At 41.7% G+C, this 19,328-nt stretch overlaps 1 protein-coding gene across 1 annotated transcript; it reads right to left on the reverse strand.

The window, feature by feature from the left end:
• Positions 1-539: 539 nt before the first annotated feature.
• CLDN18 (claudin 18) lies at positions 540-19,278 on the reverse strand. Its single transcript, XM_037524672.2, has 5 exons — positions 19,059-19,278; positions 7,484-7,648; positions 6,220-6,337; positions 2,677-2,787; positions 540-1,436 (listed from the first exon to the last, which is right to left on the reverse strand). The coding sequence occupies exons 1-5, from the start codon at positions 19,276-19,278 to the stop codon at positions 1,265-1,267; spliced, it is 786 nt and encodes a 261-aa protein (XP_037380569.1). The 3' UTR covers positions 540-1,264.
• Positions 19,279-19,328: the final 50 nt, after the last annotated feature.

Raw genomic sequence — 19,328 nt, forward strand, 5'->3', positions numbered from 1 at the left:
GTTTTGGTGCTGGGATGGGATCCTGGCAGCTTGGAAAAATGCATTTTGGTTTTCTGCAGCAGTGATGTAAATAAAGGGAAGGTGTGTAGATGCAAAGTCTTAAGTTTTTAAGTAGCCAAATCTTCCAGGTGAATTGAGTGAGAACAAACTTTCAGAGTAACCAAGTTAACCACAGTGCCTCTTAGTTGCTACAGTTAACTGCCTGTAGCATGTAAGCATGGATTCCAGCACTTGTAAACCCAATGTTAAATTAATCACCTTTTAATTTTTTTTTGAAAGAACAGGTTTGAACTCACTTCTTAGGACCTGCTGTGTTCCCTTATTTGTTTTTCTTTCTTTTTTTTTTTTTTAACACGAGTTATACTGACTGTCATGTATAATCAGAGTCCTGGAGATCTCAAAGATTTAGGATCAGTGAGTATTTTATGAAATTCTGAATTGTGTGATTTTATAAAGAACAGTATAAACATCAAAAGAATTAATTTTTCATTTTCCATGTGCAGAAGTGAAGCTAATTCACAGTGTACCATTTACTAATACATTATTTATCCTAACCATCTTTAGAATATCAAAAATATTTAGATTACAGAAAAAAAATCTTTTCTCATTCCTCTGAGAGACTTTCTGGTGTGTGACTGAAAGAGGACATGAAGTGGGGAGCTCAGAAAGCCCATGGAGAAGTCTAGCAGATGCCAACAGAAGCAGAAAGGCTGGAATCACTATTCTAGGTAATGTTCAATCACAGTGTAGGAAACTCAGATAATGAGCTGGAAACATTACAAATATCTTTCCCTATTACTTCTTCAATCAGTGTTTATTAGTAGTTAGGGAGGGGAGAGGAGAGGAAAGTAAAAAGTCAAATAGCAGAAAATGGTATCTTTTGGTTGACTATTTTTGCCTTTTAAAAATTTTCAGGGATGGAATTGGGAGATAGATAATCAATAGGCTACCAACCAGGAGGAGGCAGAGTCGGTCGAAATCATCCATGACTCTGATAGGAATTTAAATCCAGTTCTTTCATTAGATTAGAAAGGTCATAATTAAAAATGAAATAAAGGATTGAAAAACATGAGCTGAAGCCTCTAATTCATACCTGATAACTCAGCTGCTTTGTGATGAACACTGAGAGAGACATGTACCAAGACCTGTGGGCTCACCAAAAGTGAAATCAAGACTTTTCTAACTTCCAAATCAAGGTAAAAAAGTCCTTTTTTTTTGAGTGAATTGGGGAATTTCTTCTGCCCAAGCCGAGGTGTGATGGAAACTACACATAGTCGTACTTGGAAGGGTGAGACTGTGCCTCGTCCTCTGCGCGGGCACCCCCATCGTAGATCTTCTTGTTTTTGGGGTTGGGTCCAAAACCAGAGCTGGCCTTGAAGCCTCCAGGCCTGTAGCCTACATTGTGGCCCGAGGCATGATAAGAAACTGCTTTGTAGCTGAAAGAAAGAGAAATATTCCATGACCTTAGATGTATTTGGTAGGAGTGCCCCCATTTACTGTGGGCTACATCGCAGTTTTAGCACTAAAAGTCCAATGTCTTGGGACTTCCCTGGTGGCCTAGGGGTTAAGTCTCAGCTCTACCACAGCAAAAACACATGGTGATGGCCTGAGTTATCCCCAGCCAGGGAGCTCACCCACATGGCACAGCAGACCGCTCCTGTCTCGCCTGCGGCTCCCCTCAGCAGCGTATTTCAGTAAATCCACCTGCTTTGCCCCCCAATCTGTCTCTGGTGGATCCTCTCACCACCCCCCCACGTCTGGCCTATAGCCCAGTTCTTCTACACAAAAATAAATAAAACCTTTTTAAAAAAAGTCCAATGTCTTAGGAAGCCCCTTATTGTTGAGCAAACTGAGAAGTTGGTCACCCTAGTCTTTGGGACACTGGTTTTCTGCCTCTGCTATGGAGCAGAATTTCTGGCTTTGTATTAGAGTTTTATTAAGCTTGTAGGTAATGACTAGTGAGTTCCCTCTATTAATCAATCAAAAGGAAATGAACCAGAAACAATATCCAAGAGAATGTGATTTTGCCAAAGAATCATAGAATTTGTGAGCAGGAAGGAGCCATCTCTCATTTACTCATTGATAGGTGAGCTAACAGAAACCCAGAGAGGGCAAATAACCTGCTAGGGGCTCACAGGGCTAGATAGCAGTAGAACCCAATCCAAGTCTCCCTACTCTGGGTCCACTCCCAGAATCAGGGCAGGTTTCTTGGCAGCAGTAAGGCTGATATTTTGAAACGGATGCTTTTTTGTTGTGGGCCTCTGTCTGGTACATTGTTAGGATTTTAGCACCAGCCCTGGCTGCTACCCATTAGATGCAAGTATCACTTGTACTCCAAAGTTGTAATGATCAAAATTGTCTTCATATGTTGCCAAATAGCCCTAGGGCAGGGGGAAAATTACTCCCAGCTGAGAACCATTGAGTCAATAGGCTGTGGAAGCCAGAGGGTACCTAGAGGGATTTTTGCCCCCCTTCGAATAGAATCTCACCTAAATCTGCTCAGGCTGAAATATTCCTGATCTGTTCTTTAGGTCCTCTCCAATCATTGAAAAGAGAAGTTTCAATGATACTTTAGTCAATGAAGTTCTTTCATATGCTTAAACATTCCAGTTGTAAATTACACATTAACATGGACTTGGATCAAATGTCTGATTGCACTGGGATGGGGATACTCACCTAGTTTCCTCGGGTACCAGGCCCCGGCAGGCGATACACATCATCACACCCCCAATTAGCGTGAGGCCTCCAGCAACCCATCCCACGAACAGAGCTGAACCAAAGGTATACCTGAACAGGGAGATGCTGGCTGTGAATGTGGGACTCAACTTTCAAGGTTCTACCCACTGCACCTGGCTGTCCCCAACTTTTGGATTCCTGTCTTATCTCTCTCCCTGCCTCCCTGAAAACATACTCCATTGGGTCACAAGCAACTGAATCAGGTACCTTGGAGAATAGAATTGGAACTGAAGCTAGTCAGCATAACAGCAGTGAGGTTCTTGGACTGATACATCACTCAGGCATAGAAATAATTATATAGATGTGTAGGGTAAGGAAAAAGTATCAGGCTTTTCTGCTCTCCCGCCATTAGGATAGATGAGGGAAACCTGTGGTCCTGAATGCATGCCTGATGGCGGGCACCTGAAGTGGGTACACCTGGGCTGAGAGACTGAGTTTATAAGGGCGGTGTTGCGGGGACGCCAGCAGAAGCTGAGAAGCAGCAGAATGAACGGAAGAACAGAGAAGCAGAGAGAACGCCAGAGAGCCCAGCTAGAGTGAAGATTTGCTGGGGGCTGTGAGAACTGCCAGCCTCCCGGTCCCCCAGCACCCCTGCCTGTCATATGCCTGGTTAATCTAAATAAAAGACCTGCAAAAGCCACTGAGGACTCTGACTCCTCCTTTACCCAGTCTGCATGGGATCATAGAGATCCTGCTCCGTGTCTATTCCTGACCCTACAAGATGTTTTAGAGAAACATATCAGGAAATACTGTGCTGTCCCTATTGACAAAGGTAAGTGTCTAGAGAGTTTGTAAGAAAAGTTTGAAAGAGGTGGCATCAGTCTCATGTTATTGTTTTTGAGGGAATTTTGGTCCTTGAGTTCCTACTGTGGGCCAAGAGTATTCACTTTATGTACGTCAAATCACACAACTATCCATGCAGGAAGAATGGATGGGACTCGATGTATTCATCTATTGTCAGAATAGATGAAGGTGAAGAGACCATTCTTTCATTTATTTATATACCTGCTCAACAAGTATTTACTGATCTCCTACTATGTGCCTGGTTCTACCTTGGCACTGTGACCAAGGGGTGAACAAGACACAGACCTACCCTCATTCTAGCAAGACAGACATAGACCCACCAGCACTCTAGCCCATGCTGGAATTATATCCTGGGGTGGTCTGATTCCAAAACTGGTGCCCTTTCCCTCTGTGGGCTGCCTCCCCTGGGGCTCAATAATATTAGAGCAGGGTTGGGAACAAAATCCCCCCAAATAAAGTAATTCTGATTTTAGATAGATATTTGTGGATAATATCTGGAGAGAAGTATCCCTAAATCCTTAGTGACCAGTAACTCTCAGGATATCAGTGAGCATTTGAATGTTAGCTGGTAACTTCACCTTCATCTCCAAGAGCCCACAGGAAAAGAGAGCTCAGCTAAGTGGATTCTTGCCCTTGAGGTTTTGCTTTGTGTTCCTCAAAGAGCATGGGCTGCCCATGGAATACCGTGAATAGTTGGCATGGTCAAAATCACATGCTATGAACATTTAGCCACACTAGGAAGACACCATGTGGGTGTGGACCTCTGCAACTTAATAAGGTACTTTAGAATACTTAGAAAGCACAGACATTTTAGCAGGATTAAAGTAGAATATAAGCTTGATGACCAAAGGTGATGTGAATGACAAAATCGGCAGACTGATCTCAGCTCTTGAAAAGTTCTGGGAGAAAATTTATTTCTGGTGTCTTTTACCGTATTTGGAATGAAGACCACCAACCCATTTCCTCTTACACCCTAGGGTGACTGGGGGCTTAACAGATGACCTCTTCCTGGGACTTCTCCCAGATGCCCCCTAGATGACTCTCCTGAGGGGGCAGCATTGGTCTTTCTGCCCTGGCACAGGCAAAGTCCCTGACCTTGATACCCCTTTAGATGGTTGAGTGAGGCATAATGTTAGTGATGAGAACAACAATCACTAACATGTATTGAGTCATTACTGATACTATGAAAAGCTCCTTTATCACAATTTTATTTAATTCTCAAGAGTCATTGTGATAGGATTTACTACTCCCATTTTACAATGAGTAAATTAAGAGTCATTATAAATCAATGAGGTCAAGTAACTTTGCCAAAGGCCTAGGAAGGACGTGGCTTTGCCAGGTACTCTGCCTCCAAAGCTCTCATTGTTAACCACTGAACTATACTGGAAGGAGTGTGATATCTTTAGGAGACTTTTACAATCCTGTAGTCTCAATCTTAGGACTGAAGTCACCTGCCCAAGGTTCTAGGGAGATGGTATGAATGAGTCATGGCAGATATTAGAGTTGGGTAGAGAGTCACTGACACAGGGACCCAGATAGTCCAGGCAAGGTGGGCTCTTGTAAGCAGGAAGATTTGCCCATGGCTCACAGAGGAGTTTCCCAGGGTGTGGGATTTTCAAAGCTAAAACTGGGAAAGTCCTAGGAGAACCAGGATGAATGGTGCAGTCTATTTTTAAGTTGCTCTTGTAATCAAGGGACGAATGATAGGAGATTATGATGATCATTTCCTTCCCGTTCTTGACTTCCATTGTTGAACTCCATTCTTGAAACAAAGCAGAAACATGAGTGGGGATTGGAGTTCTAGGGAGTCCGAGAGTAATGGATTTATTACATCTTCACACTCTTTCTGTACCCCACATTGGTGAGGTTGGAGAAACACCAAGTATATTTACTCCAGTGATGACTGGCCACTTAGGTCTAATATTTATATCACTCTCAAAGAACAAGATCATTTTCCTTCAGGGATTTGCTACTGCTTCTTGCTATAAATATGACCCTTTGAAGTGGTGGGGAAATAAACACAGGATTTGAAGTTGCCATTGTCATTGAAGTTACCAAAAGTTTCCATCTTTTGAAAGTTCTACTATCCTTCTGATAACAAATTATAGCTGGTTTTCATCTCCTTTGGCTAGACTGTGACTGCTGTGAGAATGGGGAATTTGTCTTTATCTCTAGCACCCTGAACAGTTCCTGGTCCAGAGCAGGTGCTAAATACATTTATAAAATGAAAATATTAATGAATGGAAAAAAGAGGCAGTTGTACCAGACAGTATCATTGCTTTTCCTCACTGATACTGCACTTCTAATAAAGTTTTTACCTGTCCAGAGCCAGGTTACCATCATGGGCTGGAGATGTGTTTCTCATTTACATGCCTGGGTTAATAGTTTCTGTTTCATTTCCACCACAATGGGTCATGGTAAGAGTATTAGATGAATACTAAACTATTGCTGTATTTCAATGCAAATGTCAGATCAGCCTCAAGACATATCACCAAGGATATTTCACTGAAATGAAGTTTATGAATTTACAGATCATTTTTTGATTTATAATATGGTGTGGTTGCTTCTGATAAATGTTTGCTATTTCAGGCACTGACAGTCACATTAGGTATGTGTGTTTAACCGGATTTTTATAACAATATTCACCATACAATAATGAGACCGAGATTAAGAAGTTACCTGGTCTGAACAGTCTGTACCATTCCTCCCATGCCAGTGTACATATTAGCCGTAGACATCCAGAAGTTAGTAACCAGCATGTTGGCAAACACAGACACTCCAGTGATGGCACAAATACCTGTGTTGCAAGAATAAGAAAGCTCCAGAGTTGGTTATAAAGGGAACACAATGTTTCTGAGGCAAATATGCTTAAATGATTTTATGTGAGCATGTCAAAGAATATTCCATTCCCATAACAGAATGGTCAACATAAGCATCCATTGCTAAATTCCCACTAGACATTGTGAAGTTCTTAGAATCTCAAATCTTACTAATTGTGAAAGGAGTTGTATGTGCATAGAATGAGATTTTACAAACACATTGGAGTCAAGGGTTGTCCTACTTTTGGGTGCTTTCCCAGGAAAAAACAATAACATTAATTTGAAGAGCTATGCAACCCCATTTTTTTAAAAGCATTATTGTCAACAGCCAAGAGCTGAAAACAGCTTAAGTGCCCATGAATGAAGGAATGGATAAAGAAGATGTAGTATATATACACAATGGAATACTATTCAATTCTTAAAAAGATGAAATCCTGTCATTTGCAACAACATGATGTACCTAGAGGGTATTTGCTTAGTGAAATAAGAGCAATAGAGAAAGACAAACACCATATGATTTCATTACATGTGGTATGGAGAGAAAACAAATGAATGAACTAAATAAAAGAAAAACAAATTTTAGACTGTAAGATCAATTACATAGACAACTAAAGGAAAGGAGTATAGTAGATAAACTGGGACGAAGTATATGGTGAAGAATAGAAGTAGACTTTTAGTGGTGAGCTTAATGTAGTATATACCCATGCTGGTTTTCAAAGATGCACACCTAAAACTTATATAATATTATGATGCAATGTTACTTCAATTAAAACAATGGTACAATATTTTGGTCCTGGTCCTTAGGTGATGTCAAGAACTCTTTCTTTAAATCATTTTCTAGAGTCTTACTAAAATAATGCTTTACAGATTAAATCACACACTTACCTGAGGATTGAGAATCTTTTATAAGCGTGGAGGCAACTAAGAGAGTTCTTAGCATTTATGATAATTCTGTAGATTGTAATTGGGCTTTAGTCTCAGATCTTGAATCCTAGCGTGAAATGTTCTGAATCTATGTCCAGCCATATTCAGTAGGGACAAGTTATGTTGCTTTACTAGAGTGAGTTTGCTATGACATTCCCAGAAGCAGGTGTGAGAATGGGAATCCCACAATCCATGTTTACCTGAGATGATGAACATGATCCCAGAGGTCAGCGTCATGTTGGCTTTAGCAGAGTCCTCCATGTTGCCAATGCGGATGCATTTTAGGGCAAAGATGGACACCAGGAGCCCAATGACACCCAGGACGATGCCCACAACCATCAGGGCTCGCACTGCCTGTAGCATAGCTGGGGACAAGAGGTAGGGCACAGACAGCTCAGACTACAGCAATGCTGTCAATAGACTCTCGCATAGTAACACTAAGCAACCACAACTCATCAGTACCAAACTTGTGAGAAACAGTAAATCCATAGACTGTGAGCCTTGTCACCATTAAGGTATGTGGAACTGTGGAAAATGCAAAACCATCACTTACAGTCTGTGATTGATGGATATTCCTGCAGATGTCTATAGAATGAGAAGATTCTGGACAGTTCAAGCTGGGAGGGGCAAGAAAATTTAGCTATTTCTCTTTCTAATTTTAAAGCTTGATAATCTGATGTCCAGGAAGGGGAAATGACTTGACTGAAGTGACATTGAAAATTATTGATAGCGCTTACAGTAAAATTGTATTGTTTCAACTTCTAAAGCAAACATCTTTCTTCTTGAGTTTTTCCATATGGGTTCAATGCTTATATAGTTGTGTCCACTTTAGGAAAACCCAAAATTCATATATAGCAAACAATGAAACAAGGTCGCTAAGTAATATACCAAGGACACTATATCCTGCCACTTTGCAAAGGTCATGGCAAACTGTGAGTTTTGAGTGTATATAGTAAAGCTGCTATTTCAATTTCATGACCCTTTCAACATGGGTCTTTCAACATTGCCAGTCTCCTTTCCAGGAACTGATGGAAGCTGTATGTCCTCCTGCAGACCCTTTCCTACCAGATATATCCAAAGTTGTTTCCAGTGCATCCTTAAAGTGCAGTGACGTGACTTAATATTTTGCCAAGCCCCACGACTGGGCACAGGGAGGAGAGTAGTAACAAGTCAGACATGCTAACAGTAGTTAACAGAGCAGACAGATCTGCCCATATGAGCTTGTGCCAAAGCAGGGAAAGAATCACTGAACATGTCCACTGTAAGTATAATGAATTTTATAAAAGGATAACAAATGAGTCTTTGGTGTCTTCCCAAGGGAAAGCCCCTGGGCATGGGTGATTCTGGGCAAACAGAACTGAAACCCATGTGATACAAAACACAAGCTTTGTCTTACCCTGATTGTCACAGCCAGTTGTTCCTGTTGATTAAAAACTATTAGGGGCTTTTCAGATATTAAAACATTAAACTCACATAAAAACTGCTGCAATGTAGGTAATATTAACTATTTCTATTTTATAATTGAAGAAATTGGGACTTTCCAAGCACATTTGAAGGGAAATATAGAGCTGGGGGGTCGTACTCAGAACTGTCTCAAATGGTTACTTTCTCATCATAGGACAATGCATTGAGGGGGCTTATCCTGGGAAGACAGTGGAGATCTGGCTGCTGTCAAGGTACAGGAATCTGTATGGTCCTAATAGAATGTATGCTCTAAACTTGGAAACTTGGCCATAAAATGTCATCCTCTGAAATGGATACTAAGAATGTATAAGGGAATATTCTCTGAAAATCATTTCTGGGAGTAACATGTCCCAGGAGATTATTTATAAATGTGACTCTTATGACAAGGTAGTACTGGGAGGAAATGCTCTCCAATCTTTTGGGAAGATTTCCATCACAAATATGGCCAATATCAGTGGGGCTGCTAGCTTATTCACTGTATGGTGTGTATCACAAAGCCATTTGTCATGAGGGAAGAATTGGCGATCAATGAAAACCATTGAAAAAGGAGAAGTTCATCATGCAGAATTTGTTAAAGAGCCTTCCGCAGTGTCTGAGGAATGGAGAAATGGAGGCCCTGGCAACCTCACAGGCATCTCTCTCTGCAGGGAGGTCTAGTTCTAGGCCACTGAGCCCATTCACTTGATTCTGATTCTCTTCTCCATAAACTTTTCGTTTTAACTTTGATTCACTGTTGGGAAGAGAATTCTAAAAGCAGCATCTTCATCTTGGTCCCATGAGCACTTGGTTCCATGAGCACTACATTCTCATGGGAAATATGTTAATTTATGGTATGAATCCATCCATCAGGATCTGACCATTTATTCATTGAAGAATTGTTACCAATGGGGCCTTGGGCTTCCAGCTTGTGTCATGGTAACCCCAGAAAGGCAAATAGAACTCATAAGTCCCCTAAAGTGACCCCTGAAATCTATTCATAATGTAGGAGCACTCTAAAGTGTCACATCTGTCACCTAAATTCTTACCTAATGTCTTTGCTGGTCTCAGAGGATACTGGGCACATGCTCTTCATTCCCTCATTAATCAATGTGAGTAGGTATCATCTAATTATTTGTTCATTTACAACTTTGTGTATTCATCTAGCACATGTTGGTGTACTCTCAAACACTAACATATCTGTATATTCATCTGTCCTTTTATCCATTCATTTGTTCATTCAAGTATTTTAAAGCTCACATTATCTACAAAACCCTTTGCCAGATGCTGTAAGAGGTATGAAATTTCATGAATAATAATCTCTTCCTTCAAGCAGCTTACAACCTGGGAAGATTATGTTTCCTGGAAATCCTTTTCACCTTGGGAGTCCCTGGGCTAGGTAATCTTAACAGCACCACTTTCTGACAGTAGCTCATGGTGTGGTTATAGTTCTTTTTAAGATATGTGAGCCCATGGTTCAGAACAACTATGGAGAGGATATTTTGGGGGTAGCCCTAGACCTCTGGAAATATCCTCAGGGTTATTCTGTTTATGGAAAACTGGATATATGGAAAACTTTCCCTCTATAAAAGGTCCCTATGGGCATCTTTGAACTTCAAATCTACCCAGGGCCCTGTTAGAGGTTTTAAAAACTTATGCTAGTTCTGATATTTTAAACCTCAGGCTATTCATACAATAAAATCATTTATTCTTTTTGAGAAGCACCTAGAAAGATATGTTATTAAAATAAAATAACCAAAACCAAGCAACCAATCAATTAACCCCCAAACCAGTCAACTAATCCACCCACCAAATAAACAAAAACAAATAAACAGACCAACGAACCTACCAAACAAACAATAATTAACAAGGATAAATAAGGTCTCTTCCTCACTTTATGAAAAATCACAATTTTCCTGAACTCTTAGCAAGGATGGGGGCATTGGCTCTTTTTAGATAGAGTGGTCCTAATACCTGTTACTGAAAGCATGTGTGTTGTGGCTGTGGCTGATGAAGGGATCTGTCCCTGACATTGTTAGATGAGAAAGGATGGCAGTACTGGCAGGTGGGAAGTGAAAGCGCCGTGCTTGCTGGATGAGGAGAGCAGCTGCTGCTTTCTTGCAGGAGCACTTGGTATTAGTGCCCTGTCAGCCTCTCTGGTCAGTCTTTGCTGCCAGTTCTCAGACACTCCTTTGCCTCTGCTGAGTCAGGTTAGCATGACAAAGTCTCCTCTTTTCTGGTTCTCTCTTAACTTCTGGCACCTGCTTTGCCTGGGGCTCACTCTGACCCTGAGCTTCTTTCATTTCTTAGAATATCCTTCTAGCTTACTCCTATGCGTTTCTTTCAGCAAGTGGTTGGAAAAAACGCAAATAGTTTTATAGCTTGTGGGGCCACTATTAGATCCAGAACTCTGGACCTGGATGGGTAACCCAAAGTTTTCCCTGCTTTGGAGACCCCTAGGGGTTTCTTCTGAGAATGGGAGATGTGGTTAGAGCAGGTGCCAGGAAGTGGGAAAATGTTCTTCACCACTCACTGCTAGAAACCCCGATGTCTAGTAATATCTATGGAGAATGGAGTTGCATGGTGGTGACTTGTACTTTCCTTCCAGCTGGACATTTCTACCCTCTTGGATTCTAATCCTTCTCCATAAATAGGTAACCAGAGAAATTGCTCTCAGAGGAGGTAGGGTTCTCTTTTAGCCACTCTGTTTCTCATTTGATATTCTAAGAGGCACAGGCTTATCAGCTGATAACAGGTGAGTCAAAGGGGCTCTACAGACTGATTCCCTGCACCAAAGGTGTGACTACAACATTCCTTCCAATGAACAATGAAGCATTATCAGACCTGAAGGGCGGGCAGGATTCAGGGCTGAAAGAAGCAAACAAAAAATGGGAACTTAGTATTCTCTTCCTGTTGCAAAATACCTTATTCCACCCAAATAGCTATGGATTGACAAAGTCCCTTTGGGTGTGGTTCTCAACCCTGCAGCACCTTAGCATCTCCTGCAGGAACTTTTAAAGGAATATTAATGATTTGATCCCACTCTTCAAAATTTTCATTTAAATGTTCAATAACAAAATTTCTAAGACTAATTTGGGAAAAGAAAGGCTCAGGAGGATGTGCTGAGTGTGGAGTTGGGAGGAAAGAGAATTCTCAATGACAGCACTGAGCTTGCTGGAGGGTGGGGGCAGGGGAAGGAGTTGATGAGACAAGTCACCAGGAACCAAAGGCCTAGACCTGGGGCCTTCGCTGGCATGGGGGAGAGTACCTAGACATAGTTTAGCCTCAGACTGGAGACAGGAAGGACTGGTGGAGGAGGCCAAAAGAAGGGAATCTGAGACAGACTTCAGAGGAAAGGCCCCTTAGAGAACAAGGTGAAAGGGTCTGGAGTTTCCAGAGATCCTAAAGAACCAATAAGGCGGTCTCTTGTTGCTTGTGAAATTCTACAGAACAATACAAGTTCAGTTGAGTTGTTGGGGAAGTCATTTAACCATCCGGAAGCAGAATTTCCTAAGCTCTGGCATGGGTTAACACTCTCTCTTACAAAGACAAGTGGGGACAATCAAATGCTGCTGACGCCAGCATAAAATTAAGCCAGTCCCAGTAAGAACAGCATCCTCCTCTTCCCTAACAAGAAGTTATCTGTCACCAGCCCTCCATGGTTTTGACTTGAAGTAGCTGTGTGCAAACCAGAATCCTCTCATTTGGTGATCAGAGATAGCTGAGGGTTTGAAAGAGACGTGTATGAGGGTCTGCAAAGGGAAAGTGGGGAAGAATATTGGAGAAGAGGAGGAAGAAAAAGACCTGGACCAAGGTAGTGTGGAAGTTCAGGAAAAATGGACTCAGCATCAGCTGGCCACAAGCAGGAGAGCTGTTGATGGCTGAGCATTGCGGGTGGCTCCCAACCTCCTTACCCCTCCTTTCCACTGCTAAGCTGGGCTCTGACTACATAATTCTGATGATGAGTGTTCCCCCAAAGAAATGTCCCTCTCACCCACACCCCCTTTGGCCATGCTAGGTTGGATGCTTTTTGGGTGGCTGTGTCTGCTGGGAAAGCAACAAACTCTCCAACTACAGCTGGGCAGAGTTCAATTCCAACGTCTAGACAGCTTTGATCATCACGACATCATAAGCAGTCTCATTTTATACCTAATGCACAGGTTCTCTTGGGCTTCAGAAGCATTTTCTCAATTCCTTCAGGCGTGTAAGAATATATACACATTTAGATATTTATCCACATATTTAAAAAGGTTCATTTGTGCTAAAACATTTCTCTTTTTTGAAAAAGGAGAAAGCATCTTGATCCCAAACCACAAGTTCACCCAGATTTCATTTCAATCACTCCACCTCTTAGGAACAATTTCTTCCACCAGATGTTGGCATAGGACAACTGATTTCACAGGATTGTGAACATTATACATGTTGTGAAACATTCAGTCAATAGTAAGAAGAAATAAATAGGGCAGCTCCTTTAGGAAATTCCTAACAGCAGTTTCATAGTTCCCCCCCAACCCCCACCTTTATGGATTTTTGCTTAGGTTTTATAAGATTATTCTCTAGTTTAAATGTAGCTTCATTAACATCTCACAGTCCTGTGTATACAAATATGATTCACAGGTTGATGGGAAACTCCCTCATTCTCCAGTAGTTCTTTTTTAAATTTTTAATACACTGAGCTAGAAAGGGGACATGTAGCCAGTTATATGAAAGAACAAACAAAAAGCAACACCCTATGAAAAAATCAACACCCTCTGTGTTTGCCAAGGGGCCAAGAACTGTGAAGTGCTTAGAACACAGGGGGTATGTGGATAGAAATGTGAAAGGACTCAAAATAATCTTTCCTTGGATATCTGGATTCATAAAAAGATGTTAGTTTTTGGAGGAGAAAAAACATCTGGACAATCAACTATCCTGCTCAAGAACACTGGATTATATAAACACAGCACAGACACACTCTTTCATTTAATGATGTCAGAGTGAGATCTTGTAAGTGGGTCACAAAGCACTTTCACACAGATGGCTTATTGTGATGCATTTCACAGATGGGGAAAGGGATGGCAAGAGATATAGGTGTCCTAATCGTGCCCTTGATCTTAACTCATCTGCTTCTAACCAGAGGGCTCTGCCACTGCACCAAATTTAGTCTAAATGTTTGCAAACACATTGGAAAAAAATGCACTTGACTGCAATGCCATCAAGGAGCCAGGGGCATTAGTGTGCCAGGCTTTGCTCCCTCTCTACCCTGCTTATTGACTACCCTTTGCTTCTTCTACCACAGTTGCCAGGAAGAAATGAGAATGAGGAATGAGTCTTTCACTTTTATAACTTAGTATCCTAATTGTTAATCAAGTCGTTGCTAGTGTATTGATATAAATGATCAAGGTGCCGATGCGCCCTCTTCTCTAATTGAGCTCCAGCCAATCTGATTCTTAAGGCAGACCCTTCTAGCCAGAACATAGACACAGGGCCTAAGCATGGGGCAGCCACAAGGACACAGACTTGTTAGTCTTTCAACCTCATGTTCCTATCCATCCTGCTTTTCCCATTTTCTGTCCTCAGGAGCTTGGGTATGTTACCTCGCCCTGTCTCTGAATGTCAGCTTCCGACTTTGTGTAAAAATAAAGCCAATTTCCCCCTATTTAGTGTGAAGTTTAAACTGGAAAGTTTATGTGTAGTCCAATAAATGGTAGCTATTTTTACTTCTGGGGACTGTCCTTGGAGAGTTGCATGCTATATTAACTGTTCAGAATACAGTGAAGGAATCTGTCTAGAAAGGATACAGAGCTCCTAATACATATAGGTAAGCTGTTCTGCTATTACACCACTTACCTCGTTACCCTTTAGTAGGTTAGTTGAATGGAATGAAATTGTTCTGTGGCTATGTTTCCAACAAACATGGTTCATTTTTATTAGATGAATGAAAAGTTAACTGAGATTTTGCAAGGCAAGAGCTTATAGTCAGAAAAATTGAATCATTGATAGTAATCGTGATTATTAGCTAAAGTTTTATAATGGTATCGGCTTCTTTGTAGCACTTTAAGGCTTATTTCTCTGCGGGAGGGGTTAGTCCTTTGGGGTCTGTGTCAAAATTGAACTCTGCAATTTTCCATTTTTATCTCTAGTCATTTCACCCAGTTCCTCTGCTATAGGTCTCTCTTCCTCTGGTTCCCTGTCAAGAAATTGCTTTTAGTAGCTGTTTCTGCTGGTACCTTCTAGGTGTTAGTTCCTGGCTGGTTCTCTTGCCGGCTCCTGGGAGCCCAACTGTCCACAAACTATCTTCTAGTCTCCTCTCTGGCTGCTCCATCACCTTATGTTCCTGTCTTTGACTTTTGAGTTTTATTTTAACCTTTTCTTTCTGGTAATTCCCGCCTACCCCTTATTTCAGTTGGTCAAATCTCAAGTCATCAAACAAATATTTATATTTCAGGATGCCAATTTTCATTATAGTCAATGCTGGCAAATGAGGACTGACTATTTTTAAATCCACTCTGTTCTCCGTGGTCACAAGTGATCAATGTTTAAAAGCAAATCCTTTTCTGCAAACTCAGCCCCAAGAAATATCTTTCCTGACTTCTGCTGGAATCTGGTTCCTTTGATCCTGAAGGGCAGGGTTGGGGTACGTTTGTGGTGGCTGGGGTAGCTGTCCTAGTTCTCAGACTAATCAGCCAGCTTGAGTTTTCACAGCCCGACTGGGAAATAAAACACAGTAACAGCAGCCACTTACCCCTGCCCCAACCCCTCAGGGCTTTTGGTGGACTCTGCTGGGGGTCCCAAGGCCATAAGCTTGCTAAGAAACAAGAATAATGCTTTCCAAAAGCATGAAGTGCTTGCCTGGAGCATCAGACATTCCTCAAGACATGACTTGAAGTTCTTTCTCCCAGCTCACTGTGCCCTTGAATCTTTTTCAGAGAGCACCTCACCCCCACCCCTTATAGATTAGGAACATCTCAAAGTTCTTTGAGTGGCAACTAGGTTTCCTTTCTAAGATCTCTCTTTCTGGTCTGACATGGAATAAAAGTATCTAACAATACCACATCTCCCTTCTTCCTTTCCCTACTTTTCCTCTCTTTCTCCTGTTTTTTTAGAAAGTTTTTGCAAAAATTATATTTTCCCCATGTTTACATTCCTCTGATATGAAGTGCCAAGGAATTTTTGCACTGCAGAAACTCACCTCAATTCCCAATTCCATTCAGGCTACCCTCAGCAAAATGTCTGACTTTGGAAAGGCACACTGTATATTCTTATATCAGATAATATTTCATACATAGAGGTATTCAATAACATTTGTCTCAGAAATGAATATTAGCCAGTAAGATATATTCTTTTGCACTCACATTGGGTTTGACTGGTGTTCAAAGAATTGTCTGCCGAGCAGAATTGAAGTCAGCATGGCAGATATGCTGTAGCCCAGCAGTTGTTGCCTTTTAAATGATGCCTGTAGCAGAGCCTGTACCTGCCCATCAAACAGCCACATGGGCCTATATTGCCCTGTTCCCAGGGCCATGCAGCTACTCTGGCCAAAGGACTGTGCCATGCAGTGCTTTTAGGCTGAGGGTGTTAAGGGAAGTTATGTTTCTAAATATTTTTTCCTCTGTTGCAGCAGGAGGTGGCCTCTTTTCCCACAATGGACTTGATGTAGGCAAGGAGTAATTATTGTTTTGTTAAGTTACTGAGATCTTTCGGCTTGTCTGATGCCACAGCTGACATTACATACTGTGATTAAAATAATCCTTAAAACTCTAGTCCCGTAACATAGAAGGCATGCAAAAGTTATCTGCTAAATACATGATTGGATGAACAAACAAATGTTTCAGGCGTGGTTTTATACATAGTATAAAAGAGCAGAAAACTGTAATACAAAGGCAATTTGCCATTCTATTTAGGGGAAACCATTAACCTGTATTTAATGGCTTGTATTAACACTAAAAATGACATATTCTTACTATTCAGTTCAACTTAGTTTATCAACCATTTGCTGAATGCTCACTCTGTGCTATGCTGGGAATTGAGAAAAGAATTCCTATCTAGCTGAAGGGCCTGCAATACAGAAGCTGAGGAGACAAATATACAAAATAACTAAGTTAATGAGCAAAGGTTTGGTCTCAAACAGAGCCACTAACGCAGCTTTCCCTATACTGCTCCTTCTGACTCTTCTCGTTGAGTAGCTATTGCCTCCGCTGGTGCTGCCTCTGCCTTGGTCTTGATACTTATGCACATGGCTGCCCTTCTGTTGTGTTCACAGATGCTGACAAGGTCAGTATTGTGTTTGCACTCTGCGGATATACAATGAATGCTGTTTCAGATTTGTGAGCAGTGTCATGACTGGGGAATATGCTCAATGCCATTGGTGTATGGTATAGAGATTTTTGGGATTCTAGTCAATTAAATGGGAGGATTTGCAGAGAGAGTTGTTGGGGAGGTAGACGAGAGCACTTGTGCAGTGGAGGCAATGGGTATCAAGCTCTGAGTATAAACAGATAATGAGAACCTAGGTCAAGGTCAGAAGAACAGTGAGAGACAAGTCAAGGAAGGTAGTGAGGGCTGCAGGAGGGCTGGGTGTCCGGCTCTCATGCCTGCGCTCATTAAGCTGGGAATATGGAACCATGGAGGGTGTTGGGGTTTGAAATATTTAGGGAGATGACAATTGAGAGCTGGAAGTTGGTGATTGGGAAATTTCATCCCAACCCTTTGCCACAGTCAAAGGAGCAAACACTATAGAGATGAAGGATAGAAAACAAATTGAGAAAAGTTTAGAGTGAGAGATGGTGGAAGAATTTAGTCTTTTAATTTGGTTGTTGGTGATCAAGGGAGAGACAGAACTTGGCAGTTATCAGCATGTAGAGATTTTCCAGGAAAGGAGGACATGAGCATAAGTGAGGAGGTGAGATGAAAGGGGCGGGAAGGAGAGGGGCTGATGGGCAGGATGATCAGAGAGGTGGTGTGGGAATTTCTGAGCCCAGGTGGCTTTTCACAGGCTTGGGCAGGGCAGGGGAGGGGGTCTTGTTCTGCAGACTGTAGCACTGTCAAGGGAAGAGATTTTGAGAGGCCCCGGGAGGACGGGATCCTTGGTAGACTAGAAAAGACAAGTGAGAGTGGCAGCCCTAGCATTTATCCACTTACAAGTTTGGCTGTCCATGTGTGGAAAGAAACAGAATGAGAAAGAGATTGGTAACATATGGTGAAGTCCTTGGAGGAGGTTATTGAACATAAAGTCATGGGATTGTCATACTTTAATTTTGAATATGAATTTAATAGTTAAATAGCCATTTAGTAGTTAAACTTAGGTTACTAGCAACTCAACAATCCATACTCTTATCTCTCTATTACCCAATTCTTTTACTCTGACCCATCTTCTATTTTTTTCTGAAGATCAATTAGTTGAATGGCTTTTCACAACTCACTTTCAAGGGCTTCACAGGTCTTAACAGTTTCATGCAAATTTATTTCCAGTTACCTATTTGCAAAGTGTTAGTTGCAAAGACCAAACCCAACAGCATTTTCCTCCCTCACCTCTTGGCCACTCCTTGGAACCATCGATTTGCCTGACTTATTACTTTCTTTTTGCTTAAAAAAAAAAATAAAATAGAACTTCCATAATACCCAAACACAACATCCCTATAATGCATGCTTGAAGTAATTATCTGCATTAAAAATAGAAGTTTAGCTTATTTCATCTTCAGATGTGAAAAGATGTCACATTTATAATGATGTATATTCTGAAATCATTATATATAATTTGAATTCTGCAATTATATTCTGACACACATTGATTTTTTGGAGTGCATATCAGAATTTCTTAACACATATACAGAACAAGGATATTTATAACTTCATGGCACAATAATTTTGGCAGCTACAGAGACTATAGCCATTCAGAAAAAAAAATTAACTGAAAATGAAAGGAAACTAGCTCTCAAAAAACTTTTTTTAGCTGTAAGAAAATATTCACGATCCTACTTCCCTAGCCCTGTGTGTGTAGGCAGGAACATGTCACATGCACATACATGCATACACTTAATTTTCTCCATGCAGAACAGTGTAGAAGCATAAGCTTACCCTTACAATAGTCCCAAGACCTGTTTCCTTACTAGCATTTCCTTTGTCTTTAGTAAGAATTCTGATTTTCTCTCATAAGACTATCACCTTCTTTGACACGGACCGACTTTTCTTATTCACACCTTTAGTTCTCAGCCAACACTGCCAGAGTCACACCCAGGGGTGGGACATGATTCAGTCCCTGTGGTGGTTTCGAGGTCCCTTGTGGCTACAATGGGAGCCAACAGCCCCTTGCCCCTCACTTGGCTGTGCCCCCGCAAGGTGCCGCTGGGCGCCTACCTGGAAGGCCTAAGATGGTGAAATAGGGTCGACACTCAGTAAACCCCGAGCTCTGCCTCACGCAGCTCCGCCAGAGCCCCTCGTACTGGAACACTGAGGTGACCGGGTTGTCGTACAGGTCCTGGGTGCTCCACATGTCCATCCCCGTGGCGGCGATGCAGCCCGCCAGGCCCAGGACTGACAGGAGGAAGCCCACTACTTGGTATGTGGTGGTGGACATGGCCTTAGCCCTTGGCCCTCTGGCTGCCGCCTGAGAACCAGCTGCCGCGT

The sequence above is a fragment of the Talpa occidentalis genome, unplaced genomic scaffold (assembly GCF_014898055.3).
Source record: "Talpa occidentalis isolate TD23 unplaced genomic scaffold, MPIMG_talOcc4v2.1 talOcc4.4, whole genome shotgun sequence".
NCBI classification, from domain to species: domain Eukaryota; kingdom Metazoa; phylum Chordata; class Mammalia; order Eulipotyphla; family Talpidae; genus Talpa; species Talpa occidentalis.